The 15,339-nt window shown below is 52.7% G+C and overlaps 1 protein-coding gene and 1 long non-coding RNA gene across 4 annotated transcripts; one reads left to right on the top strand and one right to left on the bottom strand.

Moving 5' to 3' along the window:
- Nucleotides 1-245: 245 nt before the first annotated feature.
- Nucleotides 246-3,775, bottom strand: LOC132338438 (uncharacterized). Its single transcript, XR_009489450.1, has 3 exons — nucleotides 3,582-3,775; nucleotides 947-1,134; nucleotides 246-404 (listed from the first exon to the last, which is right to left on the bottom strand). It is a non-coding gene; the product is annotated as an uncharacterized LOC132338438 (long non-coding RNA).
- Nucleotides 2,639-11,441, top strand: C25H1orf116 (chromosome 25 C1orf116 homolog). 3 transcript variants are annotated; one of them, XM_059867925.1, is made up of 4 exons: nucleotides 2,640-3,125; nucleotides 6,054-6,183; nucleotides 8,444-8,606; nucleotides 9,577-11,441. In XM_059867925.1, exons 1-4 carry the CDS (start codon nucleotides 3,100-3,102, stop codon nucleotides 10,686-10,688), a joined length of 1,431 nt encoding a protein of 476 aa, XP_059723908.1. In that variant the 5' UTR covers nucleotides 2,640-3,099; the 3' UTR covers nucleotides 10,689-11,441. The 3 variants fall into 3 exon arrangements, with proteins under 3 accessions (XP_059723910.1, XP_059723908.1, XP_059723909.1); XM_059867926.1 differs by having other exon boundaries at nucleotides 2,643-3,315; XM_059867927.1 differs by lacking the exon at nucleotides 6,054-6,183 and having other exon boundaries at nucleotides 2,639-3,315.
- The last annotated feature ends 3,898 nt before the right edge of the window (nucleotides 11,442-15,339 follow it).

The following is a 15,339-nucleotide window of genomic DNA, read 5'->3' as shown; positions in this document are numbered from 1 at the left end:
CCCAGCCAAGGAAACTCCAGAAGAGGAACTAAAAGTTGTCAGCTTGCTGTTTGGAAAATTGCAGCTGCCATGCAATTAAATGTCTGCCTGCATTTTAAAGCAAACTTTGCATCCAGCTCTAAAACTGCTGTCAGGTTTGTTCCAAATAAAATTCCTCCAAATTGGGTGAAATCACTCCTGCTGTTTCAGCTGTCTGAGCACCAATTCCCCCCTGAAACAGGAATACAACAGAGGAGTTAACAAAATCAGGCTGTCCAGGGCCACAGTGCCCTTGTCTATTATTTTTAATTAAATCTTGAGGAAAATGTTGGGGAACTATTAAAGCTTGAGAGCTGCCTTCTCACTTCTGGTGTTAATGGTAAGCAAGCAATGGGAACACTTCAGCTCCCTTCTCCAGCTCCTTTCTGTGAAAGAGATAATAAATATTATAGAAATAATATTTATATACTAAATATTTATTTAATAAATAAATAAAACCCTTCCTTGGCCTTAGGAAGGTTTGATGAGTGCTGTGCAGCAGGAGGCATTAACTACATTCTCCAGCTCCTTTTTGTGAAACAGAGAAAATAAATATTATATCAATAATGTTTACATAATAATTAAATCTTTATTTAATAAAGAAATAAAACCTTCCTTGGCCATAGGAAGGTTTAATGAGTGCTGTGCAACAGGAGGCATTAACTACATTAACTACATTCTCCAGCTCCTTTTTGTGAAACAGAGAAAATAAATATTATATAAATAATGTTTACATAATAATTAAATCTTTATTTAATAAAGAAATAAAACCTTCCTTGGCCATAGGAAGGTTTAATGAGTGCTGTGCAGCAGGAGGCATTAACTACATGCTATTTTCCATAACAGATTTGTCAGCACACAGGCTGTGCCTGCAATTTGGGTGAAGGAAAGTGCCCAGGAGTCTCACAGAGTCAAAAACCCTCCTTACCTTGACAGGAATCTTATCAGTGACGCCTGTGGATGCTTTTCCTTCAGGGCCAGGCCTGAGTCACTTGTGCCCTCGTGTTTAGGAACAGGGTGAGGCTCAGCAGGGCTGTGAAGCTGCCAAAGTCCTTCCAGGGCACTGGGAAGTTTTCTCTGCATCATTTGACTCCTGACACATCCTCCATGCCATCTCTGTGAAATCACACCTTATTTTGGGTTGCAGCTATTTATAGTTGTTGGAGGGAGAGGAATGTGGAAAAAGAACAGGTTCTTTCTGGGCTCCTGATCCAGAGGAGCTCCAGATTTCTCCTAATGGATCCTGACACTTTCCTGACCCACACGGGGTTGCAGGCAGCCAGCTCTGCCTGTTAGACTGCCCAGACTGGAGTCCTGCTGCTGTCAGGCACCCCTGCCCCGTGCTGCTGCTCACTCACACCCTGCTGGCACTGCAAGAACAAAATTACCCCAGCTTTGCTTTCCTCCCTCTCTCAGAGCAGCCTCAGCACCAGGCACAACTCGACAAAACCCGGGCAGCTCTAAAGCTTCCACTTCAAATTAAAATTAATTCATTAAAAGCTGGGGAAACCTGTGCTTGGGACAGCAAACAGCTCAGGCAGCTGCTGGGGTGCATCAATCAAACCCACTTCACTAATTAATACCATGTTTAAACTCTGTTGATGCTGTGCCATCCAGCACAGCTCCTGAAGCCCTGGCACCAATCCTGCCCTCAATCCCTGGTTGTGACAGAGCCCCAGCAGCTCTGGCTGCATCCCCATCCCTCCCCAAGCCAGCGTGGGACAGCAGGAAGGGCTGGGGCTGGCTGGAGTTCTCAGCAGCCTCTGCTTCGTTGATTTGCTCTGCAGCACAAGTTCCCTTCTGCAACAGCACTTGGCTGGGCTCAGCACTGCCAGTGGGAGCCTCTGGCTCATCTGCTCTCCCTCCATCTTCCCCTGGCTTTAATTAGCTGATGTTTCCACTTCCCTGTTCTGTGGAGCAGGGAACGTGTGTGGTAACAAATCCTTTTGCTAAAAATACCAATTGAAAAAAAAAAAAATATCATTGGAGCGTGGAAATGTGAATGAATCCGGCAGCTGTGTCAGCCCTGGAAATTTCCTGCAGGGTGTTTGTAGATTTGCAGTAAGCAGCACCTTGTCAAGCAGGTACAAGCCCATGCTGTGAGGGGGGATGGCCAAAGCTTTGTTAATCAGCAGGAAAAGCTCCAATTTTAACAACAGAGCCCAAAGCCAGGGTAAGAAGGAGGCTCTGCTGTTCTCTGTCTGCCCCTGCAGCTCCACCCGGGCTGGGGGTCGGTGTCACCCTGCACAGGGTGGGGACATCCGGGCCCCTCTTTGAGGAGGCAGCAGAGGTGGCACCAGGGGCTCAGGGCAGGAGATGCTGCTGGAGAAAAGCCCCAGCAGAGGTTCTGAGAAGGTGTCAGTGTGAGGACGAGCCTGATGGGCATCTGGGGGGGCTTCAGCTTTCACCAGAGCTCCAGAAACTGGCTGCAGGCTGCCTGGGGAAGGAGTCCCCAGCACGGGGAAGGAGCTTGCAGAGGGTTTTGGTGCCAACTGGGGCAAAAGCAGCTGCAGGTCGGGACAGGCAGCAGGAGCGTGGGAGCTGCGCAGACCTGGGCACCCCTTCCTGCAGCACGTCAATAAATCCGTGCCGAATCTTCCCTCCCCAAAACACTTTCTGCCCGTCTTTACAACCTCCTTCCTTTGCAAGCAGCAAACTCCTGGCCTCTGGGAAGCTGTGGTGATAATGCAAGTAGCAACCTGTCTCAGGCCAGGCTGTTTTCAGAGCTGAGCTCCCGGCCCGGGCTGCGGCATCCCCGCCAAACCAGCCGAGAGCAGAAGCGGCTGCGGGTGACGCGCTCCGTAATTACCGAGCGCAAGGCTGGGCTCAGGGCTCCGCTGTCAGCGAGCAGCTATGCGGCAGAACAGGATGTCGGATTAAGGAGTCTCCTATCGGCCGCAGCCGTGCCCAGGACAGCAGGGGACAGCAGGGAAGTGAGCGAGCTGGGTGGCACCGAGCAGAGCTGCCCGCAGCTGCCGGCTCACACCCAGCGCTCCGGGGCACGGCACCGCCGGGGTCTGGGGGCTCGGCTCGGGGGATCCAGGCTGGAACGGCAGGAGAGGTGCCCGGCAGGGCTGCAGGATGAATTGCACTCGGCCTGGGTGCAGGTGAGGGGCCAGGGATCGCCTGTCAGGACGTACCTGCCGAGCACCCACCTGGGCAGCGCAGCCTTATCTGCAGCGGAGCAGGGTTAATGTGTAACCCGGCCGTGTTTGGTTAGCCCAGAAAAGCAAAGAAGTCCTGGGATAGGCACGGCCGGGACAAGGAATTGGGCAGCACGGAACGACGGACAGCCTGGTAAAACTACAAAACGGATTAATAATAATTTCTGTTCCTGCTTGTCCTTTGCTCTCTGTGCTTCTCCTGCTGGATGGGCTGCGGGTGAGGGGCTGGGGGGCTCTGGGTACCTGCAGGGCTCTGCTTTGCTAGGGTGAAATGTGGTGGGGGATTCACCAGGGAAGCTGGACCAGGTGGTCTGGAGGTGGTGTGGTGGGAGGAAAGCTGGGGAAAGCTGTGCTCGGTACAGCAAACAGCTCAGGCAGCTGCTGGGGTGCTTCATTTACCTGCTGAGATAGGAGGAAATTCAGATCTGCCCTTGACCCCTTTGCCCCCGAGCTGGGATCCATCCCCCGGGCTGCTCCGAGCTGGGTCAGTGCCTGCAGAGGGGGGATTGCTCTGGGTTGTGTTTGGGGCTGGCCAGCACAAAGCCTTTCCCAGGCAGGAGGGGTCTGGCTGCTGTGCCCCAGACAGCAAAACCGAGGTGTTCTAACCCGGGATGAAGAGCTTGGAGTGGTGCTGGCTGAAAGAAAGTAGCCTCTTCTCTAAAGCAATTAGCATTAATTGCCACCCGGCACCTCTTTGATGGCTCCGTGGGCTTTTAAAGGACAGTTATGGCAACGGCCACAAGAGCTGAGGGACCTGGCATTTGGATTTGGGTAAAAAACAGCTTCTTCCAAATATGTTTTTAGTTGGGGAAGAGAGCTACACCTCTGAAACCCAGCTATAAAACAGCTTTTTGAGTACCGTGCCTTTTATCAAACGCTCAGTCACGTTTTTAGTTTGTGGCTGTTACTGTTGTGGCAAAGAAGGAACTAAAATCCTTCTGAATCATTTAAACTGGGGATTTCAACACTGATTTTTTCCCCTTTCCCGAGCTGGATGAGTGTGCTGGAGCTGTAATCACATCAGAGAACCAATGGGCAGGAAAAGGAACTTCTTGTTTCGGTGCAGATCCTCTGCCATGCCCGGGCTGGACTTTGCCTCCCATGAGCTGGGGCCCGGTGGGTGCCAAAGCCTTGGCAGCTGCTTGAGGTCCCTGCAAATGCTGGTTTTGATGAGAGAAAATGATTTCTTTAGTGGACTGGTGGTGGGGGGGATCCTCATGGAGAAAATGCCTCCCTGCTGGCCCCAAGCAGCTGCACACTCAAGTTCCAGCAAGGTTTTCACTTCCTCAGGAGGGTTTTGCTGTCTGAAATTTGGGAGGGAGGCAGCCAGGAACAGCACAACAACCAGGGCCAAGCCTCCTGCTACTGAGGAGTCGATGTAAATCTAGAATAGTTTTGATAGAAATTTAAATTTCCCGTTGTGGAGGCTCCAGTGCACAGCAAAACCTTGCAGAGGCCTGAAGTCCCCCAAGCTCAGCTCTGCTTCCTCCCAGCTCAAATCCCTGGCTAGGAAGAGATCTGAATTCAAAGAATCCAGGGAATTGCTGTTCCAAAGCCACCACTTACTTCAACATCACTTAAGCAGTAAATAATGCAAAGCTGAGACTGAAATATTAAACTCCTCCTGCATGGAAGGATTAGAGCTGTCAGGGCGTGGGTGTTGAAATCTGATTTTTGCGGCGTATTCCAATTACAAAGGAATTCTTTCAGGGTCTAACGCTCTGAACAAGCAGCCAGTTCTGCTCACTTATCTCTGGATCTAATTCCCTGATCCTGCTACAAGAAAAAAAAAGCAGCAGTGTGTTCCTGCCTGCAGGTTACAGCACAAAGGGCTCCTCTGTCTCCCGAGGAGCAAATCCTCTCGCGTGGGTCCGTGTGTCTTGCAGGGGCTGTTGGTGTTTGTTTTGCTGCTCCCTCTCGCCCCCACAGCCCAGTTCCCTCCCCCAGAACAGGGTGGTGCATGTGGAGGAGACTCATTGGTGGTGCCAGGAATTTTTGGAGGCTCGGTGCTTTGCATCCCTCAGTAATGGCACCTTCTGTGGGTGCTCAGCAGAGCTCTGGGCAGGGATAACTGTGCCCTCTGCCCCCTGGCACCCTGACCCGGTGTGGGAAACCCAAATCAAGGCTGTTTGTCACCCTGCTGCCACTCTGGGGTCCCACTAGGTGATGAGAAGGTCTGGGCTGCATCAGGGGGACACTGCTGTGAGCAGAGGGGACATTGGGGTGCTGCTTGAACCCCCCTGGGCACAGCCCCAGCCTGCCCTGCTCCCCACAGGCTGTGCCAGCCGTGTGCCCAAACACACCCAGGCGTGCCCCAAAGGCCCGGGGACACCTCCCTGGGGACACCTCCCTGGGGACACCTCCCCTGGGCCCCCAAGGAAGGGTGGCAGAGGCAGCTCCTTGCCAGGAGGAAGCTCCTGACAGAGCAAGGATGTGAGTAACCAGCAGCATTTTGGGCCAGCACGTTCCCGAGTTCAAGCTGCAGGGCTGGCACAGGGTGTGGCAGAGGAAAGAGATCCCATGAGTCGGGGCTGGGGCTGTGCTGGGATTTCTAAGCCAGGCTTAGAGCTTTTCTTGTGCCTTATCCACCCCTGTAAGGTGAGCAGAGAGCCACCAACACGAGCTGGCTGTGCTGAGATTACCCCATTCCCAATTATTTTGAGGACAACTTCAAGGAAGATTTTTAAAAGCCCAGCTATGCCTTCTTCTGGGGACAGCAGCTGGAGATGGAGCACAATTCCTCCATCCAGCAGCTGGAGATGGAGCACAATTCCTCCAGCAGCTTCAGAGCCAGCCTGTCTCCCTCCCAGCGTGCTTGAGTCACCCCGGGGGAGCCTCACAACTTAATGTTTTTCCTTTTTCCTGCTCCAGCCAGGACATTCCCACTGTGCCAGCCTCCAGGGCAGCCCAGGCTATGCCTAGGAAGGAGCTGGGGATGGCTGGCTGCAACTCTGGCAGCTGTGACAGCATGGTCAGCACGGCCTCCAACCACTCCCAGCGGGTGAGTAACCCCAGGGTGCCCAGCCCAGCTCACCCCTCTGGGCTGGAGAAGGATTTTGGGCAGATCCCAGCCCAAATCTGCTCTCTGGTGCTGCTTTGGGGGCAGCTGGAGGCCCTGAGACAGCAGCAGGACCAGGTGGATTCCTGAATTCCTGCCCCAGAGCTCTCCCAGCCTTCCCATCCTGCCACGTGTGGGGAGCCCTTGGTGCTGCAGGGGCTGCTCTGGGCCAGGACAGATCCCTGGAGAGGAGAGACCTGGAGAGGGGATCCTGTCCCTGGAGAGGGGATCTGTGGAGAGGGCATCCTGTCCCTGGAGAGGGGATCCCTGGAGGACAGATCCCTGGAGAGGGGATCCTGTCTCTGGAGAGGGGATCCTGTCCCTGGAGAGGGGATCCCTGGAGAGGGGATCCTGTCCCTGGAGAGGGGATCCCTGGAGGACAGATCCCTGGAGAGGGGATCCTGTCCCTAGAGAGGGGATCCTGTCCCTGGAGAGGGGATCCCTGGAGGACAGACCCCTGGAGAGGGGATCCTGTCTCTGGAGAGGGGATCCTGTCCCTGGGGAGGGGATCTGTGGAGAGGGGATCCTATCCCTGGAGAGGGGATCCATCCCCTGGAGAGGGGATTCCTGGAGGACAGATCCCTGGAGAGGGGATCCTGTCCTGGAGAGAGGATCTGTGGAGAGGGGATCCTCTCCTTGGAGAGGAGATCCTGTCCCTGGAGAGGGGATTCCTGAAGGGGGGATCCTGTCCCTGGAGAGGGGATCCCTGGAGGGGGGATCCTCTCCCTGCAGAGGCTCCTGTGCTGCCAGGGCTGCAGGGATCAGAGCAGTTGGCTAACTGGGTCACACTGGCTCCAAGCAGTGACAACAGCTGCAGAGACAGCGAGCTGAGCTCCTCCTGCCTGGCACCAGATGGGTTCCCCAGTTAAGGCAGGGATGAGTTTGGACCATGGGTGTAGATGTGTAATGTTTCACTATCTGTCCATTAAAGCTTGTTTGTCTCCAACACTGATCCCAAGATTGATGGGCTAATTACATCCTGCCTGGCGTGGAGCATAATTGATACGTGTGAGAGCAGCTCAGGGCTGGCAGCTTTTCCATGTGAAGTATTGCAAACCAGAACCAAACCCTCTGAGTTTAATGGGGATGGAAGAACTGGTTGTGATACTGCATGGTAAAAGGTTTGGATAAGGTGTCTCTGCAAAACAACTCCACCTGGGATAATTCCTGCCCTGTGCTGGGCACATTCCATCCTGTCCCTCAGTTTGCTCGTGACAGATTGCAGGAATCACCTTGATATCTGATACTGCAATAACATCTCCTGGTGCTCAAAATACAACAAAAATTCCACAGTTCTGGCTCAGGAATGAATGGGAGAGCAAGGAGGGTTCATCACCTGCACAGAACCCTTCAGTGGTGGTGGTGCTCTCTGAGATTCAGCAGTGCTGAGCACTACAGGTGTCTGTACCTGTAGATTTGTTACCCATCTGCTCACACTTCAGCTTAAAGAGCTGAAAGTTAGAGGCCAAGTTCCCAAGTTCAGAATAATCCAAATTCTGACCCACAGAGGAGGGTAATACAAAAAAGACTTTACATATATATATATATATTTTTTTTTTTTCTTATTTTTAGAGGAGGTTGTCTGGTTTTCTGGAGCTGTAAATACTCATTATTGAACAGCCACTGGCCAAGCAGCTACCACAGGCTCTCTAAACTATCTGGACATTAAATCTAAATATATAAAATATTAAAATAATATATAATCTATTAAAATATATAATATTAATACATATATAAAGTTATATATATGTGTAGTATAATGTAAACCTCTCATATATATATATAGTATAAAGTAAACCTCTCTTTCTTATATATATATTTTATACACATATATATTATAATTTATACATATATCATTATAGATTTTATATGTATCTATAATAAATATATGCATATATATTTATATTTATATATACTACAGATGCACACTACATATATATATTATATATATGTAGTATAAAGTAAACGTATCTTTCTTATATATATTTTATATTTATATACACATATTATAAATATATACATATATATTTATAGATTTTATATGTATATATAATATATATGTTTATATTTCTATATACTATATATACACACACTACTTTTTTATATATATATATATATATATATATATATATATATATATATATATATGGAGTAAGTAAACCTCTCTTTCTTACCTGCTGTGCTCTGTATTTTTTTTCTGCAGAGTGACAACAGCTATGACTATTTGTCTGTGGAAGAGAAGGAGTGTTTGATGTTCCTGGAGGAAACCATTGGCTCCCTGGATGCAGAGGGGGACAGTGGGGTGTCCACGGATGACACCGACTACGGGGAGCCCTCCAAGCCCAGGAAAGGCCCTGTGCCCCGGGGTGAGCTGGAAACCCTTCTGCAGATAAGATTTTAGTATAAAATATAAAAAATCTGTTTATTTCTTTCCCCAGATAGTTTCATACAGGCCTTATTCTCAAGCACAGATATGTATAACACACGTCCTGTCTAGACATGAATATTTTACAGAATTTGCTGATGCCTCAACTCAATGGCTTTGAAACTCTACAATACATAAATACCTTGCAGGGATTCTGTTAGTGTCAGTAATGACAGTAATTAACGAGGCTCTGTCAGGCCCAAAGGGTCCAATTCCCTCAGCAGTGATGGATCAGGTGTGGGGGTACCAGCTCTGGGTTTCTCTGGGTCTGGACTGAAGGCACCTGAGATGATAGTTCATGTTCAGACTCAGGTGTTCATTATTTCTGATCAGTGAAACAGCCTCACTGCTGTGAGTTCTGCAGCTTTTCATTGGCAGGCACAAAATGGCCAACAATCTCTTGGTACAAGGGCTTTTAAGACTAAACTATCCAATTTAAGAGCTGACACCTGGATTATTTTCCCTTTTACCCCAATAACTGATCCCACAGAGCCCCCAGTGGGGACTTTTCTGCCCAATTACAAAATGCCACCCAAACCCATGGAGAAGGAGGAAGAAGAAGCCCAGGATGACACCCTGTGCCCTCCATCCTGCTTCCATCCACAACACACTAAAAACCCCAAACCCTCAATTTCTCACCCAGTGACACACCCACACTGCTCTCTGTAATCTATTTCACACTTTTGTGGGTTCCAGTCTATCTTGAAGTCTGGGAAACTTTCTCCATGAGTGAGGGTCAAAGTCAGAGCTCCCCTGGGGTCAGGGCACCCCAGAGCAGACAGAGAAATATTCCTGGTGCCCTGGGTTTGCACATCAGAGGAGCTGGGGGAGCCCTGGGTGCCTGTGCTGGCCCAGAAGGGGTGAGGGGTGTTCTGTGTCCAGAGCATGACTCCAACTCCTTCTCTTCCCAGACCTGGGGATCAGGACTCCCCCTGCAAGCAGAGCTCAGCAGCGTGGGGCTGCAGAGAGGAGTGGTAAAAGCATCTCTGCCCCAGCAGCTGCTCCAGGCCCGGGCTATTCCAGCCTCCCCAGGAACATCCCTGCGGCAAATGGAGCTTCTGGCAGCACAGGAGCTGTCCCCACGGTGCCAGCAGGAAAAGCTGCCCAGGAGGTGCCCAAGGAGGGCAGGCTGGACCTAGGCAGAGCAGGAAGCCACACCAAGTCCGTGATGATCCAACCCCCAGACCCCTTCCAGGATGAGCTGGAGTGGTCACGCAGCCAGCGCTCGGATGCCAAGGAGACCAAGATTTGGACTTCGTGGGGCCACCTGGAGAAACCCACGCTGGAGGAGGCCCCTCAGGACCCCGAGGCCAAGCGTGGGCCTCCAACCGCCCCCAAACCGCGGAAACTGCCACCAAACATCATCCTGAAAACCAGCAGGAGCAGCCCTGTGCCGGAGCACAACCAGAAGGTAAAAGCAGCACCTCCACCCTCAGCCACCTGCCAGGCCAGCCCTGCCAGCGACAGCACTGCTGAGAGGGGGAGTTCAGGCCACCTCGACCCCAAGGAGAAGGAGAAAGCCCGAAGGGAGGCCCTGCAGAAGCTGGGACTGCCCCAGGACAGGAGGGAGCCCAGCGCCCAGCTCCATCCCCACGCCAGGGAGCCAGCACTGCCCATCCCCGGGCAGCCTGGGGAGGGCTCCGTGCCGGGGGTCCGGCAGATGCCCTTCAAATCCAACACCCTGGAGCGCTCCGGGGTGGGGCTGGGCAGCTCCATGGGCAGCCCCAAGGAGCAGAACGGCCGCGGCAGCAGCAGCTCCCTGGGCAAGATGTCCTTCATCGAGCGCCTGGCGCCCAGCTTCCTCCGCAGCCGGCCCCGGCCCGCCTCCCTCGGGGCAGGGAAGGACTCTGGGGGCCTGAAGGAGCAGGAGGAGAAGGACAAGAGCAGCAAGAGGAGATCCCACCCTCTGCCCAGCTTCCCCAGGCCGCCGCGCTCCGCCGTCAGCGTGAAGATCTCGCCCAAGGGCGCGGCCGACGAGAACCGGCGTGAGGCGCTCAAGAAGCTGGGGCTGCTGAAGGAGTAGCTCGTGGGGCTGGGGGAAAAGGGGATTTTTCACCCCAAATCCAGCGGCCTGCACTGCCTGGGGCACGAGCATCTGCTGCCAGCTCCTGCCCGAGAGGTGCTGGGAGCTTCACACCGAATAGAGGAAGGCGGTGTGCACAGAATGTTTTGTATATAGCAGGTGTACATGAGCTATTTATACAAAGCAGCTCTCAGCGTGGATGGGGTGTGCTCTCCTGCAAGGGCTTTACTGCATTTGGGGATCCATCAAAACAGGGAAGCCGTGGAATTCGGGGTGTGGCTTGTTTTCAAAAGGGTTGCCTGTGGATAAAGCGTCTCTGGGAAGAACTGCTGGACTTTGCTGCTCCTTTAGGACTTTTTGGGGTTTTTTTTATTAATTTTATCACAGCCTCTGAGGCCTGAGCACTCACCTGCCGTGTGAAAGTGCCTTGCAAAACCATCACTGCCTGCTGGGTGGGCTGGAGGGCTGCCCAGACATCCCGCTGCCTCCCTGCCACACTCTGCTCTCCCACCCAGCCCTGACCACCTGCATCCAGCACCTGGAGGAGGCTTGAACTGCAGGAAGACACAGCTGAGGAGGCCAGAGGCTGTGCTGGTGTCAGTGCTGCCCAAAATGGGGCAGATGCAAGGCTGGGACAGCTCCAGCTCATCCCTTCTGAGCTGTGCTGGCACCTCTCAGGCTCAGCTGATACTGCCAACACCCCTGGGGAGCAGAGGTGGCTGATGTCCCTAATAAACCTGTGTGTGATCAGAACGTGCCATGTGCTACAGACTTATGTCACAGTCAGGTAAATAATAAATGCCCCTAAATATTTAAAAACAAAACCAAAAGGGGTTTAAAACAAAGAGTTCTGAGAGAAAGGATGGGCCAGGTCAGGTCTGTCCCAGACAGAAAATGGAATTATTTGATCAGCACAGGCAGAGTCTTCCATGGAGCAGGGATGGTGGAAGGTGGCCCTGCCTGTGACAAGGGGAGGAACAAGGAGAGCTCTCAGGTCCCTTCCAACCTAAGTGTTCCATGGCTCTGTAATTGCAGCTCTCCCTGCTGGCACAAAGAGGGAATGTGGAATTCCTGGTGCTCCCGTGTTTGCTGCCAGGCCTGAGCCAGCCCAGGTGCAGCCAGGCAGCCCCAGAGGCTCCCTCCAGCCCCAGCTGCTCAGGCTGGGCACTTCCACCTGCAAATGTTTGACTTTAAAGGCAGCAAGAGCAGCGTGAGGAGAGGAGGGGGAGATAAAAGGGTCAGCCAAGCCCCTGCCTGGGTTAAAGCTGTGTTTTCATCCCTGTGCTCCTCTGAGCACTGTCTCACAGATTCCAGCTGTTTACTGCTCTGTCTGACAGCTCAGCACCTGCATGGTGCAAGTCCCGAGGGAAATCTCACCTTGCTCATCTAATGAGAAGGGAGGAGAGCATTAAGGACTCTCTCAAAGCATTTTTGTCCTGAAACAGAACCTAAACATTTCTTTAAAACAGATTGTTTTGGAAACAAAAGGCTTCTCTTCCAGTCCTTGGCTTTGGTCAGAGCCATTGTGTGCTGGTGTCATGAAGGATGAGTTTTGTTCAGATTTCCAAGGAGAAATCTCCCTCCCAAAGATCCCTTATCAGTCTGTGACGTGGTGATGCTCACAAACAGGAGCTGCTATGAAGTGGGAACAAAAGAGAACAAATTAAAACAACAGCAAGAGAGCAGCAGGGTCATTCCTCTGGGCATGAGCTCCACATTTCTGTGCCTCTCCTGGAGCTGCCAGATGCTCTGGGCTGAATCACTCACCAGGGGCAAGCCCCATTCCACGAGCTGTGTAATCCTGCCAGGGGAATATGGAATTTTACCTGCTGGATCTGTCTGTAGCCCTTAGAAAAGGAGCTGTTTATGCCCCAGGGCTGGGGCCTGATGCAAGAGCAGCCCATGGCTGTGCCTGGTGCCACCCAGAGCCGAGCCCTGCTGCTGGCACAGGGATCCTGCTCCTGCTCCTACTCCTGGCACAGGGATCCTGATCCTGCTCCTGCTGCTGGCACAGGGATCCTGCTCCTGCTGCTGGCACAGGGATCCTGCTCCTGCTCCTGCTCCTGCTCCTGGCACAGGGATCCTGATCCTGCTCCTGCTCCTGATCCTACTCCTGGCACAGGGATCCTGATCCTGCTCCTGCTCCTGATCCTACTCCTGGCACAGGGATCCTGATCCTGCTTCTGCTCCTGATCCTACTCCTGGCAGAGGGTTCCTGCTCCTGCTCCTGATCCTGGCACAGGGATCCTGATTCTACTCCTGGCACAGGGATCCTGCTCCTACTCCTGACACAGGGATCCCAATCCTGCTCCTGCTCCTGGCCCTGCTCCTGCTCCTACTCCAATTCCTGCTCCTGGCACAGGGATCCTGCTCCTGGCACAGGGATCCTGCTCCTGCTCCTACTCCTGTTCCTGCTCCTGGCAGAGGGATCCTGCTCCTGCCCCAGCTCCTACTCCTGCTCCTGCTTCTGCCCCTGGCAGAGGGATCCTACTCCTGCTCCTACTCCTGCTCTACTCCTGCCTTACTCCTGCCCCTGCTCCTGCTCCTACTCCTTCTCCTGCACTCTCACTCCTGCCCTACTCCTGCTCCTACTCCTTCTCCTGCTCCTGCTCTCTTACTCCTGCCCTACTCTTACTCCTTCTCCTGCCCCTGCAGGGATCGAGGCCATCTCAGCTCCACCTGGAGCACCTGCAGGTGCCTTCCTGCTGCTCCCTGTGCCTGCTGCTGCTGCTGCTGCTGCTGCAGGGGCTGGCATCAGGCTGGCCAGCCCCTGAATAATTGCATTCATTGCTCAGCTACAAACCAGCATTTCCCTGCTCCTTTCCCTGCCTCAGTGCCTGACATTCCTTGGATTCTTTCTGAGGGTCAGCAGCCTGTGCACACCTCTGGGGTGGTGCAGCTCTTAGGAGGATGCCCTGCCCTTCTCTCCAAGCAGAGCAGCCCCGGGGATGTTTGCAGAGGCATTGAAAGCCTGGTGTGGACTGGGCCAGCCCAGGAATAACTGGATTCATTGCTCAGCTACAAACCCTGCTCCTTTCCCTGCCTCAGTGCCTGACATTCCTTGGATTCTTTCTGAGGGTCAGCACCCTGTGCACACCTCTGGGGTGGTGCAGCTCTTAGGAGGATGCCCTGCAGCCCCAGGGATGTTTGCAGAGGCATTGAAAGCCTGCTGTGGACTGTGCCAGCCTGAGCCTGTTTGGTATTCCAGCCTGTCCTGGAAAGGTGCTGCTGCAAGGTCAGGGATGGCAAGGATTGAGTGCAGCTTAGTGCTGCAAGCAGTTAATTAACATCAGCTAATTGTTCAGTGTAATTGCCTCCATGGGTCAGCCCCTCTCTCTAAAGAAAGCCTGCATTAGTTTGGAAATTAAATAGCCTGCAAGGAACAGAGGCTCTTGGTTTGTCATCACCATAAAATCATGGCATGGTTTGGGCTGGAAGGGACCTTAAAGCTCCTCCAGTTCCATCCCCCTTTCACTATCCCAGCTTGCTCCAAGTCGGGGTGGGGGACACAAACAAAATCTCCCCCCAGGTTCAGGCAGAGCCCAGCAGAACTCCTGGGGTCTTGTTTGGGACCCCTGAAATAAAATCAGGCTTCGTACTGTGGCAGGGGGTGGAATGAGGTGAGCTTTAATGTCCCTTCCAAGCCAAGCCATCCTGTGATTCTGGGAATCTAATTCTGGGCATATTTAAGTTGATTTGTGCCTGGAAGGCAAAATCCCAGTGGAGCCCAGACACAAAACAGCTGGGAAGAGAGATCACAGCCTTGCAGAGACAACAGGTCTCAGAAGGGTTGGTAAATGTACCCTCAGTGTCTTCAGGCAGATTATCCAGACTGAGTTTATGTGTTAACAAGGTCAAAAACAACACAGAAAATGCCCAGCTTTGCATTTTGCACAGAATATTCATGTGACTCCTAACCACCAGTCCCACCCTGGCCCAGACCTGTCATTTCCATGTCTACATGAGCCTGTCAAGACCTCCTGTCCCAATTAAAAACGTCCTTGTGCACATCTTTCATGACAAAGATCAAACTCAGGAGCAGTGGCTGGTGGGATCCTGGCAGTGTCAGGGAGCAGCAGCTGCACACAGGAATAATTTGTGTTAATTACAGTTAATTACAGCCCCTCCAGGGCTGCATCAGGGGAGCCTTGGGGCTGAGAGGGAGGTGGAGACCCTCACCCTGCAGGGTGATCCAAACCCACCAGGGTTTAACAGCAGCAACACCAGGTCTGGCTCTGGTTTAAGATATCATCAGGTGAATTTGCATCCCTGGCAAGCAGAGGAAAGCAAAACCCAAGCCAATGAAAGCTGGCTGCTCTAACACAGCAGTGAAAGGCTGCAGTGCCCTGGTGGGGCTGCTCTTTGCAGGTTGGTGGTGCTGGGGGCCAAGCCCAGCTGGGCTGGGAGCTGCAGGGACCAGGTTGGGCCTTTTTCCATTTACAGTTCCACTAGAAACATGGAACAGGGGCAAAAAGAGGAAAAAAGGATAATGGATGCTGCTGAACCAAGCTGGGGAACACCAAAGCTGGGCTTCAGGATCCAGCTGGGCTGTCCGGGATCCAGCTGGGATCAGTCCAGGATCCAGCTGGGCTGTCCAGGATCCAGCTGGGCTCTCAAGGATCCATCTGGGATCATTCCAGGATAGAGCTGG

This window comes from Haemorhous mexicanus, chromosome 25 (assembly GCF_027477595.1).
Source record: "Haemorhous mexicanus isolate bHaeMex1 chromosome 25, bHaeMex1.pri, whole genome shotgun sequence".
In the NCBI taxonomy this organism is placed as follows: domain Eukaryota; kingdom Metazoa; phylum Chordata; class Aves; order Passeriformes; family Fringillidae; genus Haemorhous; species Haemorhous mexicanus.
Note: the sequence above shows the minus strand (reverse complement) of the source record. Positions and strands in the feature narration are given on the sequence as shown.